Below are 15,250 nucleotides of genomic sequence, written 5' to 3'. Positions count from 1 at the left end.
CTAGGATTCTAAGGATGGCTGCAGACAAGCGTATGAAAAGTCGGCTGCATTTCATCCAGAAAATTCAGACAATTGTCATCTAAACTTCTTATTGAGTGTGACATCAATGCATGACCCATTTTCATACATCTACATTAAAAATGTACATGATCAAATATAGTTTTCCTAGGTTAACAATAGAAATGTAAAAATCGGATGCCACTCGGATGTTCTGTGTGGGATCCGATTTTTGTTTTTTTAAGCATCCATAGACTTAAATGGGTGAACCCCATCAGAGACTCGGAAGTGAACAGTGCATGCTGCAATTTGTTTTCTCATGGACAGTCAGATTGAAATAAAAATCGTTCATCTGAACAGACCCATTGAATAACGTGGGTCAGCACGCTGTCTGATCTCCGCTCAAAACTCAGAAAGCACATGTCCGATTTATACACTAGTCTGCTTGAGCCCTAAGGACATAAGGCTGTTACTTTGCACATAAAACCCAGTGATATGATCCCATTCATTGTTCCATCTCGGCTGTGCAAAGTTTTAAAATGTCCACACTCTGGAGACAGGTAAATCAGTAATTTTAAATCTTTCCTTTCCAAAATGTACGGCTTAAAAAGGAATATTGATCCCCTTAAACCGTGAAAATGTAAAAAGCATGTTCATGATTAAAAAAAGGTCCAATAGTTTCATTCACTCTTCTTGAATATCTTTCCAATATTCATGTTAATGAGACTAAGCTGCAGTACCAGACACAGCCAATGTATGATAGTGGCACTGTTTCTGGAAAAAAAAATCATAGCCTTTTAAACAATCCTAGACAAGTACATTAAACATACCTGTCATTTCAGTTACATTTTCAGAATAAGTTGTCATATGTGTGTACATGCGGCATCACACGTTTTTTGCCCCTTATATGTCTTGAACTATCTTGCATTTTCTTCTCTCTATGTATAATTTTCAGTTGTTTCTGATCTAGTGACTAGAGACTAGCTGCTATCATGTCTCCCAAAATAGATAAATACAAGAGGGATTTCTGCTCTCCTGTCTTTATGAAGATCATGCTCGGAAGCAGCAACAGCATAAAGGACATTATAAAGCAGTACTGAGCAGTGTAGCTGTGAATCCAGCACTGAAATTAGATAAAATCCCTTAATAGAAGCCGCTGCATTATTTGTTTCATTTTGCTTCTACCTGCCCCTCCCATCTCCATAGATTTTAAAGGGAACTTGAAAACAGGATCTACCCTTATTAACTAATTACAGCTTTTCATTCGTCATCTATCAACCCACACAGCGCTTTCCTCAGCAATCTAAGTGGAGAAAGAATCAAATTTCTCTCATAAGATATATGTTTCGTACAGCGTAACTCTGCAATATTGATTCATTCAAAGGTTGTTAAAAAGACATTGACCATTTAAGAAACTGTCCTAACTGCTAAAATATAAAAAATGGGGAATGTGAAATCTATTAAAGCGTAAGTCATGTTACCAATTCATTAAGGAATGATACATATATTGGAATACTGTACTAGCAAAGGCTATTGGTTCCGACAAGCAGTTAAATTATTGTCAAAGTTTACAGGCCAGAAGTTCGCTGGTTGTGATCTTGTTTGTGACCGTGTGCCAAATCTATTAATATTCTTTTACTATAATCTTTTTAAATAAATCCCAAGGAATTGAAGGACACGTCTTAGATTAATCGCTGTGACTGATGTTTCATTTTGCCACTTAAATTCTGAGGCCAATCAGTGCACAATGGTGAAGGAGATCGGTAATTTATAGGTGAGTAAAAATCTTTAATAACAAAACGACACAGCTTGTACTGATATAACCTTGAAGAAACAAGTGAAAATTTCTACTTACACCAAACAGACTCACAATACAACATATCTCTAGAAACACTAGAAGTGGTTAAAGGGAACCTGTCATGTCCCAAAACGCAACTAACCTGCAGATATGGGGTTAATCTGCAGGTTAATAGTGTTCTAAAGCCTTGTGGATGCTGCGCTGAAAGCCCCTCCAGCTTTCAGTCACAGAGGAGTGGCCAGTGAGGCTGTAACCACGCCCTGGACTGACTGACAGCTGGCTCTGTACTTATGTACTGCTGAGCCGGCTATCAGTTTATGTCAGAGCATGATTACAGCAGCCGCCACTCATTATGTACTGAGCGGTAACTTAAGTCGCACCGGCCATGTCTCTCTGACTGAAAGCCAGAGGCTGCCGGGAGAAAAAAAGTTCATTTTCTCCAGGTAGGTGGACTTTTAGCGCGGCAGCTGCATAGCTTTAGTAAGCTATTAACCTGCAGATTAACCCCATAGATGCAGATTAATAGCGTTTCGGGGCATGATAGGTTCTCTTTAAAGAGATATTACTGTTTTAGCAAATCATTATTTAATTTTTATAGCACCGAAAAAGGGTCAGGGCAACAATATATGCACCGAAACGTGCGTAGGGGCACGGGGTACTGATCCAGCTGTGCAGAAAATCAGGGTAGGTACTTATCACATGGAGAGATTTTCTTTACATGTTTAATAACTTTTACAGCCCTGGTTTAATGAGAGTTTGGGACGCTTATACTATGTCTAATGAAGCTTGTTTGCTTCATGTACAAATAACCCCCTTTTTCCATGAGTTAAACTTACATATAAATGCATAAATGTGATTTATGACTCATGGTAAGGGATTTAGTGTTCTGTGACCAGTGGTACTTTCTGGTCTTATTCCCTCTTCTCGTATGCACAAACATGTGAGCTGCACTGCAATGTCTTTTTTGAAGCCTATATCTGGACCTCGTCTTAACTGTATGAGGCATTGTCCTCTTGTTCTGGTGTTCATTTGAAGCCAGCTCTTTTATTGTATTTGAATGAATTTTGTCTAATAAAACTGTGTCTATTTGTTCCAAATGATTGACTTTTTGGATCTTTCTATGACTCTTATTTGGTGCGTTGTACATTATTTAATCTTTATCTGAAAAAGTTATATCATTTTCCAACATGCTTTCCGTATCAATTCTTTGTGATTTTCAAGATATCTGCTTGCTCTGTTTACATCTGCATTGTCCTGCTATACCTTTTGTATGTGGTTATCTCCTGATGAAGAAGTCTGAAGACTTTGAAACGAGTTGACAATAAAACCACATGAAGTCTACTTTGTATCCTGGACCATTTTCTTTGAATCTCCATCAGCAACGCAGATGACCCAACTATTGTGTCTCTTCTGTCTCATCTGCATTGGAGCATCCATTGCAGATCTGTTAGATTCACAGGAAGGCTAATTCTGCGCTTAGTCCCATTCCTCCCACCAAGGCAATGGATCCCGTTAGTAGTGGGGTAACGGCAGTGTCCAGCATATGATGATCCAGCTCTGTATCGAGGTTTACATAATAGATAGATGAGACTTAGGTGCCGATCCATCAAACAGTTTTCACTAGAAATCTTGAGAAAAACTTTTTAAAATTTTAAAAAATATTTGCATAACTCATAGCCACAGAAAATTTTGCAACTTATGCCTTTCATGCTAACTCTGCAAAGTTTTTGAAAAGTGAAGAGACCTCTGCGGAAGGGAAATGGCCGAGCTTCGCCAGACAAACTCACAATATTTTACACTGCCAAAGAGGCAGAAATGTATTCCTGTCCATAATTGGAGTAAATTCATGATACTAGTACATGGTATCTGAAATTTGCAACAAATTTAACAAAAGGCACACATGTCTTAATGAATTTGGGGAATCTTACTCTGGCATATCCTGGACCAAAACTGGCATCCAAAATACCAGTCTTGATGAATCAGCCCCATGAGATTTGACAGGGGGTATTCAGGGGCAAACAGAGGATTTTGGAAGGAGTTTTCCAAATGAGTTGGTGCCCATACTTTCCTAACTTTTTACATGTGCTACATCTCATATTATCTAATAAGATAGTTAAGTGGTTAGTTTTGTATTATTTTTGTAATATTCTTTCGGAGCCTAGAGTGGCTCAGTAGTTAAGAATGACTTTTTCGAGTAAGTCTTTGTTTACAAGATGCCAGCATGTAACTGACGCGCCCCCTGGGCCAGTGTTGTTGGGGATACCCGGAGCCGGATCAGATGGGGGTTGTAGTCTCCGAGTGGCTGTGACCCGGTCCGTGCCCAGGGTGTCAAGCTCAGTGTGTGGCAGTCCTTACTGATGTTACTAAAGTTCTTTATGTCGACTACGCCACCCGTTGAATTGCGGTCACTACGGCCGCCGCTGCAGCAGGGTCCGCTGAGGCTGATGGTGTTTGTGCAGCTTCGGTAGTATAACCCCCAACGGGAGGGGTATAGCCTCAGGGGGTCAGGTGCAGAGGATGGTGGTTGTGGAAGTGCAGGGAAGATGGTAATGAGAGTCAGAGTCGGGTTGTGCAGTTCAGGGTTCTTTACTTACTGCTGTTCTTGTACCGGTCACTCCGGCCTTGAGTGACCACCCGAGCCGTGCTGCGTCCACCAGGTCCTGGACTCGGCCAACCCCCAAGTAGTTCTGGAGCGTGGTTCTGAGCTCCCTTTCTGTCCTGTCCTCGTCTCTGGCCTTCCCCACCAGGGATCCACCTATGTCCGGCTCCCTCGGGCCTCTTGGTGGTAAACCCTTGTCTCTGGGTTCCCTGACCCTATTCGTGGTCTGCCTTCCGGGTGGATTTGGTGGGTGGCCGTGGCAGATGCTGCCCACGGCCTCCGGTCTCTGGCTGAGGTATGCTGTAGCCCCCACCAGTTTGGGATCCGGTACCCTGTTGCCAACTCTTCACCCTGTGGTTGTATTTGGGCTCTCAGAGTTCCTTCTTTCTCCCCCTCTGGGTCTTTCTTTCTCTCCTCTCTCACTCTGGGCCTGGGGCTGCTCTGCTCCTCTGCTTTCTTCCACTGCTCTGCAAAGTCTTCACTACAACAGGCTGACTGACTGCTGTCTGCCTGTCTGACGTCTCACTGACTGACCCTGATCTTAGATGGTTCCCACCTTTTATACTCCCTCTATGTGTGAGCTCAGGTGACCAGCACCCAATGAGCTCCTACCTTTACCCAGGCTGCTCCCCCTATCTGCCCCTACACTACTGGGATGGTCCACCCCCCTCCCACTCCAGCCAAGGACAGACTCGGTCGTACCTGCACATTTCTAAGTGGGAGTACCGTTGGTCTGCCCTCCGGAAATGGGATGTGTGTAGTGCATGCAGCCTTCTGAGCTCAGCTCCACACTCCATCCTTACCCGGGAGTGGAATATCACACCTCTGGCTTGAGGTGCAATACCCCTGTAGCAGCCGAATCCTCAGGGTGCTACATTCCCCCCTGGTAAATCACAGCACGTCCTCGGGCTGTAAGATATAAACACCAAAACATACAATTTTTTTCATATAAACATAATAAAACATATAAAACAACATATATTAGCAGCATCATAAAACTTTTCATATTAAACTTTCTCGTAGTCGTTTCTTGCTTCTAGCTCCTCCGGTCACTATGCAACTGGTGACCGGGCAAAGCGCGACAGTCTCTTTTGGAATCAAACAGTTCTCTATAAAACCGGTAGGGGGCGCTTTAGGAAGCGCAACTATATACAAGGGGATATGGCCGCTCTCAGTCCTCGGCCAGGTATTAGGGAGGATTGACCGTTCTCAGTCCTCGGTCAGTGGGAATAGGGACACACGGGTTAACAGTTCAGTTCTCTGGTCCCAACGGGGACTATATTAGCAGCAATGGTTCACTGTGCCCCGACGGGCAACTATATACAGTCTCTACACTACCGTACTCAACGACGGCGTCCTCCTGCTCTTTCTTTGTGATTGGTTCCAGGTTCTGGTTCAGACCCGTCCGGGTCCTCTTGCTCCTCCTCACACCGCAGCTCCTCCTCCGTCAGGCGATGCACATGGAGGGCGTAGGGTCCTTTGGCACACTTGTGCCGGGTGAAGGTGACCTCGTCCCCTAAATACAGGTCACGACCTCTGTGTCCCTCCAGTAGGTGGGACTCAACGTCTCTTCTTGTCACGAAGACGTCGCCTGGGGTGCGGTGATCCCTGATGAAACCCCACCCATGCTGCAGATTAAATTTTATTACAGTCCCGATGGTTCGGGGACTATGCGCTGCACGGGGGTCTCTCCTGGTCCGGCTCTTCTGCTCCGCGCTCCTGACTTGGGCTTGCTGTTCCCGGACCCGCCTCTCTCTCCGCTCCCTCTCAAAGACCTCGAGCTGCTGCCGGCAGCACTCTGCACGCTCCGCTGCAGCTGCCCGAGTCTCCTGAGTGAACCCCATGAGGTCTTCTCCGGTGGGGTCCCACTCAAACTGGGTCTCTTCTAGCGGGGGCGAGATCCTCTTTATGGGCTTTGGAGCCGGGATCAGGGGTTCGTCTAGGGGTCTCTCTTTCCGGAGTCGGGGATGGTGAAACTCCGGTGGCCATATGAAGGGCTGCCCATCCGGGCACGTATGCTGGGCGAACAGGTCCTCACCCAGGTGCGGTACTTTAGGTGTTATGGGCGCCGTGGTGGTAGCGGCGCCCGGGTAAGCCAGGCCTTGCGACCAGGCCTGGGGCACCTTGAAAGTAAAGGGCACCGTAACAACGGCGGCGCCCTGTGTTACTTGGCCCTGCGACCAGGCCGGGGGCTCCGCGGAGGTAGGGGGCGCTGTTGGTATTGCGGCGCCCGGGGGTACTAGGCCTTGCGACCAGGCCGATGGTACTTCCTGCTTGGTCACGCTCGGGGTCGAGGCGTGTGACGTCACAGGGGTCGCGGCTCCCGTTTGAGGCCTAGTCTGCGGCGGTGACGTTGCAGCGACGGGCACGGCAGGGGATACTTCGGGCTCTGCGACGGGGAGCTGGGGCAGGTACGCGGTTTCCCGGTTTGGGGTAGAGACGTCCCCTTTACCTGCCTCCTTTCGTTCGGCTCCCTTCTCGGCGCCGTCTCCGGCCTTCAGTCCTCCTGCGCCATCCTCAGAGGCGGTCTGTCTCCTCGTCTCGGGTGGCGTGCTCCGCTGACGGGTTCTTGTCTGCTGGGCCATCTCTCGGCTCCACTCCGCTAACGTCTCTCGCTGCACCCGGGCCATCCTCCGTGCGAGGCCCTCCAGCGCAGTCTGTGCACACTCCCGATCTCGGGGAAGCTGTGCCAGGACCTCCACTAAGCCTAGTGGGGTCGTTGCTTCTAGCAGGCTCCTGACCAACGGGTCGGTGCTGCTCTGCTCTCCTTCCGTTGTCTCCAGCAGGCCTTCTGGAGTGGCGACCGGCAACAGGCTCCTGACCACTGGGTCGGTGCTGCCTGGCTCTCCCTCCATCTCCGGGTAGGCTCTTTCTGGACTCTGCTCCAGGCTTCTTGTCTCCGGGTGCGCTCTCTCCAGACTGCTCCAAGCTGCACCCATCTTTGTTCTCTTCTTCTGTCTCCGCCCACATCGAGGGTGGTCCCGGGGCAACTTCAGTTCCAGGGGCAGTTCTCTTACGCTGATGGACACTTCCAGCATCACAGTCTCTGTTGGTGGGCGCGGTTTCCGCTTTTGGCGCCATTCTTCGACCTGGCCCACGATGGGAGGTGACCTCTTGCCACCCTCTGGCACGCCCATAATGGCGTCCGCTCTTCCAAGGCGGGAAATCTTTGGAAATGGCGGGAATCGTCTCCCAGTGGCGGGAAACACTGCAGATGGCGGGAAAAAGCTGCAAATGGCGGACAACCGGCGGGAAACGACCTGTGATGGGGCCCGATGGCGGGGACCCTCCGGAACCGGCAGGAGACTTCTTTTTAAGGTATCGATGTACTTTTCTTCAGGCACGCAGTACCCGGTTGTTGCGGGCACGTAATCCTGCCGAATACGCCAAAGTTGACGCGCCCCCTGGGCCAGTGTTGTTGGGGATACCCGGAGCCGGATCAGATGGGGGTTGTAGTCTCCGAGTGGCTGTGACCCGGTCCGTGCCCAGGGTGTCAAGCTCAGTGTGTGGCAGTCCTTACTGATGTTACTAAAGTTCTTTATGTCGACTACGCCACCCGTTGAATTGCGGTCACTACGGCCGCCGCTGCAGCAGGGTCCGCTGAGGCTGATGGTGTTTGTGCAGCTTCGGTAGTATAACCCCCAACGGGAGGGGTATAGCCTCAGGGGGTCAGGTGCAGAGGATGGTGGTTGTGGAAGTGCAGGGAAGATGGTAATGAGAGTCAGAGTCGGGTTGTGCAGTTCAGGGTTCTTTACTTACTGCTGTTCTTGTACCGGTCACTCCGGCCTTGAGTGACCACCCGAGCCGTGCTGCGTCCACCAGGTCCTGGACTCGGCCAACCCCCAAGTAGTTCTGGAGCGTGGTTCTGAGCTCCCTTTCTGTCCTGTCCTCGTCTCTGGCCTTCCCCACCAGGGATCCACCTATGTCCGGCTCCCTCGGGCCTCTTGGTGGTAAACCCTTGTCTCTGGGTTCCCTGACCCTATTCGTGGTCTGCCTTCCGGGTGGATTTGGTGGGTGGCCGTGGCAGATGCTGCCCACGGCCTCCGGTCTCTGGCTGAGGTATGCTGTAGCCCCCACCAGTTTGGGATCCGGTACCCTGTTGCCAACTCTTCACCCTGTGGTTGTATTTGGGCTCTCAGAGTTCCTTCTTTCTCCCCCTCTGGGTCTTTCTTTCTCTCCTCTCTCACTCTGGGCCTGGGGCTGCTCTGCTCCTCTGCTTTCTTCCACTGCTCTGCAAAGTCTTCACTACAACAGGCTGACTGACTGCTGTCTGCCTGTCTGACGTCTCACTGACTGACCCTGATCTTAGATGGTTCCCACCTTTTATACTCCCTCTATGTGTGAGCTCAGGTGACCAGCACCCAATGAGCTCCTACCTTTACCCAGGCTGCTCCCCCTATCTGCCCCTACACTACTGGGATGGTCCACCCCCCTCCCACTCCAGCCAAGGACAGACTCGGTCGTACCTGCACATTTCTAAGTGGGAGTACCGTTGGTCTGCCCTCCGGAAATGGGATGTATGTAGTGCATGCAGCCTTCTGAGCTCAGCTCCACACTCCATCCTTACCCGGGAGTGGAATATCACACCTCTGGCTTGAGGTGCAATACCCCTGTAGCAGCCGAATCCTCAGGGTGCTACATAACCGCTGCATTCAATCAGTGACTGAAGTGGTCACAAGTCGTACTTCCCTATCTAATGTTGCAAGTAGTGAACGAAGACCAAGAAAAACGCCAGGTAAGGAATGGATTAGCCCTGTTTATTTATTTAATTTTTTTTCACATTTTTTCATTTTTTTAGTAGTTAGACCCCTAACCTATTTTTAGGACATATGTAATATGGGTTTGTTTCATTTGGACAAACCCCTTTAATGTTTCTTTGATGTAGTCAATCCCATTGCAAAGCCCTAAATCGAAATTTCTCGGTCGAGTGTTATTTTAATTTTGATCAACAAAATATTCCAAAAATTATCCAGAACTGAGTGTGCGGTCACTACATACCTGGATCATTGATCCAACTAATCTAAGTGTATATTATAATATATCCATGAACTGGACCCAGGACTTTCTGGCTTTTTGCACATAAATATCAAGTGTTGAGGGTAACTCTTGTTAACTTTACTACCAAGTAATATAATAATCGCAACAATACAGTAATAAAGATGTCTTGTTGAAGGAGACACTTTTCATTTACCAGTGAATTTATGTTAACTTCTACAGAGGACAGGTCACCATAAATATTTTTATTTATTTATATTTTTTACATGGTGTAATCTGAGGTTGTTTTTTTTTTTCTTTTGTTCCTCCTCTTCTCCATTCCAGAGATATAGCCTTCTCTTCCCTGTATTTTAAGGGGTTGTACACCACTCAGACAATCCCTTCTCAATCTATATGTTTCTGCCCAGTAGAATAATAACACTTATACTCACTTCTCCTGCTGGCGGTGTTGTCACTGGCTCTCCCGGTAACATTGTTACGTCATGCGATCCCTGCTGCCAATCTGAGCTGGCTTCACTCTCCTCGCCATCAGACAAATCAGACAGAAGTGAGATGGATGGATGTGATACAGTACATGATACCCGGGAAAGCCAGTGCCGACATTGCTGGAACGGTGTCAGCACCACAGTTCAGTATACAGTAGGTGTTATTACTTTATAAGGGGGAGACATACGGATTAAGAAGGGGTTGACCAAGTATTGGAAAAACACTTTAAATCTAGTCTTGTAAGCCAAGCAGCCCCCCCCCCAGAGATGTAAAGAGGACTATGACCACTTGTATAACAAGACTAGACTACCATAGGAAAAGAAGGCCATATCTCAGGAACAAAAAAAATAAAACATCAGCATTTACTAAAAAATTACACATTCATGGCAAATGACAAGATCTTTAAAGATCTAATTTCAGATTTTTATTTAGTCTTTGCTCGGTGGCAGGTAAAAGGCTTTCCTTTACTGGGGAGATGGGTGTAGATGACAGGGGCTTAAAAAGTGAAAAAAACGCTCCAGAATTTGTGATGTTGTTTGGCAATTGTTATATTTTCTAGACCTGCATTTATGTAGTGACCAATCCCTTTAAGAGAAGGAAAGGTGGAAAATCCAAGTTCGGTAGAGCATCCAGGTAAAAAACAAAAGTTTATTTAGACAGTTTAAAAAACAGGGACGTTAAAACTACCTAACGCATTTCTGGAGCAGTAACGGGCCCTTAATCATAGGATACAAACAGGGAAATGCAGGCTTCTATAAATACAAGAAATGACCCAATCACCGTGATGGGGAAAATAGCATTGCAAATGCAGCAGCTGTGCAAAGACAAAGAAACACATTAATTAAACATTGTCTCATCAATATATATATATGTGGCACCCCAGGGGTCTGGTTTCCCACAGTAATGTAATGTTATGTCTGAGAGCAGGTGGGAGGTCCTTTGGTCAGGGATCCTGTGCATGCCACACCTCCTGCCCAGTCTTGGGAGGGGAAGAACTTCCCCTATATAAACCCGGGGCTGAGGCAGGGTTAGGAGTCAAGGAGAGTAGAGACAAGAAACAGTCATAGGAAGAAACAGCAGAAGCTCAGTGGGAGCAATACTACTACGAGTCAGGGGCTGGCAGCTGCAGAGCTCGCCCTGACTGAGAAGCTTTCTTACCGGACCCGGCGTCCGAGGCTGTGGGGACTAACTCTTACCCAGCAGCAGAAGCCGACCGGCAGGGGATTTCAGGTCCTCAGGCCCAGAAACCCGAAGGCAAGGTCACACGCGTGGGACCAGCACCGCCATCGTGGAGCGGAAGCCATTAGAAGGCCCCGAGTCACCGGCCATACGGGTGAGCACCACACGATACACTCAGGGACGTGGGCTACTTATATCCGCTTCTAGCAAGGTAGCCAGAAGAGTACAGTCAGTTTGGGAGGCCTACAACTCCGCCTGGCCAGGGGAGATCCCATCTGCTCAAGGACTGACCAGGCCCCGTTCGCTAGCAAGTACTCCGGGAGGGTCTATCGTTGTTACCAGTAAAGACCCTGAATTACACCGCACCGTCTCTGAGTGGTTCCTGCTACCCCCATCTTCCACGTCGGCTGCCCTGAGGCCATACCCCTCCCGTTGGGGGTTATACTATCACGCTGCACAATTCTACACCGGCCTCAGCGGTCTGCCCTGCAGCGGCAGCTCCATAGCTGCAAATCAACGGGTGGCGTAGTCGACACTCAAATAACACCTATCAAGACTGCCACACACTGAGTTTGACTCCCTGGGCACGGACCGGGTCCCCGCCACTCGGAGACTACAACCCTCATCTGATCCGGTTCCGGGTAAGCCCCCGTGCGCGAGACGCTGCGCGACACAGCAGGCCCAGGGGCGCGTCATATATAAAACAGATCATTCTTAAAGTTCATTCCCCTTAGGATATTTAGATCCCCTTGTTACTAGCTTTTCCTTTTTGGTGTAGAAAAAATAGAATATCCTAAGTGCGGTGGCAACTCGCAAAAGAATCTTATGACCAGGGAAGCCTTCTGGATATTGCGTTTGGACACTAAATAGCCTATATCCTAGGGGAATAAACTTTAAGAATGATCTGTTTTATATATATTGATGTGACAATGTTTATCTAATTAATGTGTTTCGTTGCCTTTGCACAGCTGCTGCATTTGCAATGCTATTTTCCCCATCACGGTGCTTGGGTCACCTCCTGTATTTATAGAAGCCTGCATTTCCCTGTTTGTATCCTATGATTAGTGGCGCGTTACTAGTTACTACGCCAAAAACGCGTTAGGTGGTTTTAACTTCCCTGTTTTTAAACTGGCTAAATAAACTTTAGATTTTTACCTGGTTGCTGTGTCGAACTTAAATCCCCCCCTTTCCTTCTACTACGACTGTGGCTCACCAGCGGCACCGCCACCCTCTAGCGGTATTTTCTTCACCTCATCTGAAATCAACCAATTTGCGTGTGATGGCTGTCACGGGTGTATCAGGTTCGACAGACAGTCGTTCTGGATCCGGCTGTAGAAGGTCGCTGCGTTTGGCTTTGCAGACACCTTCTTGATCCTTTCATCTCTGTAGTGTAGTGGTATCTTTCTCTCGCTAGGACCCAGCAGTAATCTCCACTTTCTGCTGCTAATTGACACACCCTTTCTTTATATTTAAAAACCATCAGTGTCTCCATAGTGTCGCCGATGATAGTACTATCTTCTCCTGCTCAGGCCTGGAGTACTAGCAGTCGGCTAGTTTCTTCTTGGAGCTTCTTGGTGGATTGTTGTCGCCTTCTCTCTGGCGTCTTCTCAAGCTAAGTGTATTCCCTTGTCTGTTTTCCTTGTTTGTCTTTAGTTGCAGTGGGGGCTGACTAGTGTTCACCCCGTCCCCTCCCTACCTACGACCTAGCTCTAGGGACAGTTAGGGATTAGGTATCCTGCTCGGCGATAGGTGCGGAACCTATTTAGGGAAATTAGGGGAGTCAGGGTGTTGTGAGATCTGCCTAGGGGTCTCCACTCTCCCTTTCCCTAGTTGTTTGGCTTCCCCCCTTTTCCCATAGTCGTACACTTGGTCCTCCCCTTACCTAGTGTGACAATGGCCCCCTGGTCCCCCCTCCTCTCTAACCCCTTTAAGACTCTATACTCCTCTGACATGTATTGCTGAATGGCATACAGTTACATGCATCACCCCTTGACTCCCCCACCAGCCCTAAAAAAACCCAAAAACTTATACCATATGGTGAATAAAAAAAAGAGTTAAAACAGTTTGCCGAAAGGTTGATCTTTTGGCATTCATCGGGTTGATAGTGCCTTATGGAGACGTTGGGGTATACAACAGGAACATTTCCTGGTGCAAACATCTAGATGCAATGTGAATAGAGCCAAAAGGGTTGGACTTGACTCAGAGGGTGGCACTAGGGGAACAGTTTTCTTCATTCTGGAGGAGAGCTATTCTGCATACTTTTTATTGAAGAGCATTACTCTAAACTTCCTACTAAATCTGGATCTCTGGAAGGAGAATCAGTAATTTTCAAGATCCTCCTATATCACATGTCGCCATTTCTTTTTTCTACCTGCATGATGACAGGTGGGTTCACACCTCTATGATGTTAAAATAAAAGTTTAATATTAATATGCATCTACAATCAACATGCAAAAATAAAAATGAAATGTTTCAATCTGACTTACCCCTGCCAGGAGTAAACTCGAACCGTATATCATTGAGTTCTTTTTTGGAATTTCTGAAAAAAAAAAACAGATAAAAAAAAATGTGTTTAAATGTAATGAGGCAGAGTTTATTAAAACCCAGAATGCTTAGCAGTTTAGAGGATTTGCAATTAGAAAAGTAAGCATTTTCCTCCCTTACGGCCTTGCCTTTATGCACCTTTAATTTGTCAAAGACGATCTAAACTCCAAGAAGGTTCAGGGATATTAACAGCCAAAGGTTTATGGAAGAAAAGAAAAGCTCATTTTTTTCCAGAGGCAGTATTATTATCTTTTTAATTAACAAAAAGCAAAAAGTCTGCTTGTGAGTTACATTTTTATTTCGCAGTGAGAAAGCACGGAGGAGCGCTCGCCATAACTGCTCCTCTCGGAAGCAGCGGAGTATTCCATTCTAATTAAGCTGTTTTTACTGCTGAGCGCTGCTCTGGAGCCGCAAACTTCTGCACAGCGAGCGAGCGCTGCTAGGAGATGGCTCTTGAAGTCATATTTTATATTCAAGTGGAAAAATTCCTAGATCTAATACATTCAGTTTTGGAAAGAAGCTGGTTCCGATGTATTTAATGATACTGGGTTATATTGGATATAGCGTGAGCCCTTTATTTTTTAACTATTATTTTGGGCTAAAAATAATTTTTGAATTTGGGTTTAATTATTTTTTATTTATTTTTTACACCATTTGGCTTTTACAGGCTTTTTATTTCCCTACACATTTTTTGTTTTGTGCCTGTGGAGGCGGTGTCGTCTGGAGTCATGGGGACTAAGTCTTGCAGTATGGGGGCTGCCCACCCTGCTGGTGCATCCCCACCGCAACGGTGGTCAGCACACGGCGCCGCTCCTCCAAGCCTATAAAAAGTTAGGACTCACTGAAAAGCTCGCCGTGACATGGCAGTGAGCTTCATACCGTCTAATCAGAATGTTAAACTAAGAACCTCCTATTAAAGGAGTTGTCCACTACTTTTACATCGATGTCCTATCCACAGGATAGGGCATCAATGTATGATAGGCAGGGGTCCCGCCGATCATCTGGTATCTTTGTCGGCGGCGGCCAGCCGGGATTGCTCACCGGCCGGGCTCCGCCATCAAGTGGTAGTGGCCACTGCAGTGTACTGCACATCTGCCTCCTATTCAATTGAATGGGAGGTGGATCTGCAGTACCCCGCCGGCATCGATAACAGCTGATTGGCGGGGGTGCCGCGTGCGGGACCCTGGCCGATCATACATTGACGCCCTATCCTATGGATAGGGCATCAATGTAAAAGTAGTGGACAACTTCTTTAAGATTTGTAAATTTTTACCTAGCGTCATTAGATCAACGTATGATTTTTGGATGTTCGGTCCATGTCCTTTTTTCAGCACAAATCCCTGCACATTGCTGGCTGCAGACAGAGATAACTCAGAATCTGTCAGTGAGCTTAGAGAATCAGTCCAATTGTACTACTCACACTCTCATCAGAGTTTGATCATAGTGTGATCCCATTTTCTTGGATGTGGAGAAGATGGGAAAAAAAATTTCTCCATCTTCTGCATTCTATCAATCTCTGAAAATAGGACTGTACTCAGATGTCAACCGAGTGCAGTCTGATGGTTTCCAAGGATTTAATTGACCGATTCGGTCCAAGGAAAAAATTGAACATGTGCAAGGCCCCATAGAATAACAATGGTTCGAGTTTTGTC

General features: G+C 47.2%; 1 protein-coding gene across 3 annotated transcripts in view; it reads right to left on the bottom strand.

Moving 5' to 3' along the window:
- Positions 1-15,250, bottom strand: part of STK39 (serine/threonine kinase 39) — a 438,417-nt gene that overhangs the window by 116,483 nt on the left and 306,684 nt on the right. For 2 of the 3 annotated variants that reach the window (XM_073647007.1, XM_073647008.1), the window contains exon 15: positions 13,541-13,593. In XM_073647007.1, coding sequence (XP_073503108.1) covers positions 13,541-13,593 — 53 coding nt within the window. Of the gene's footprint in view, positions 1-13,356; positions 13,454-13,540; positions 13,594-15,250 lie in introns of those variants that run through there. The other variant, XM_073647009.1, reaches the window with a different exon arrangement.

Source organism: Phyllobates terribilis, unplaced genomic scaffold (genome assembly GCF_046119375.1).
Source record: "Phyllobates terribilis strain yellow unplaced genomic scaffold, ASM4611937v1 Scaffold_9__5_contigs__length_417890890, whole genome shotgun sequence".
Lineage (NCBI taxonomy): Eukaryota > Metazoa > Chordata > Amphibia > Anura > Dendrobatidae > Phyllobates > Phyllobates terribilis.
Note: the sequence above shows the minus strand (reverse complement) of the source record. Positions and strands in the feature narration are given on the sequence as shown.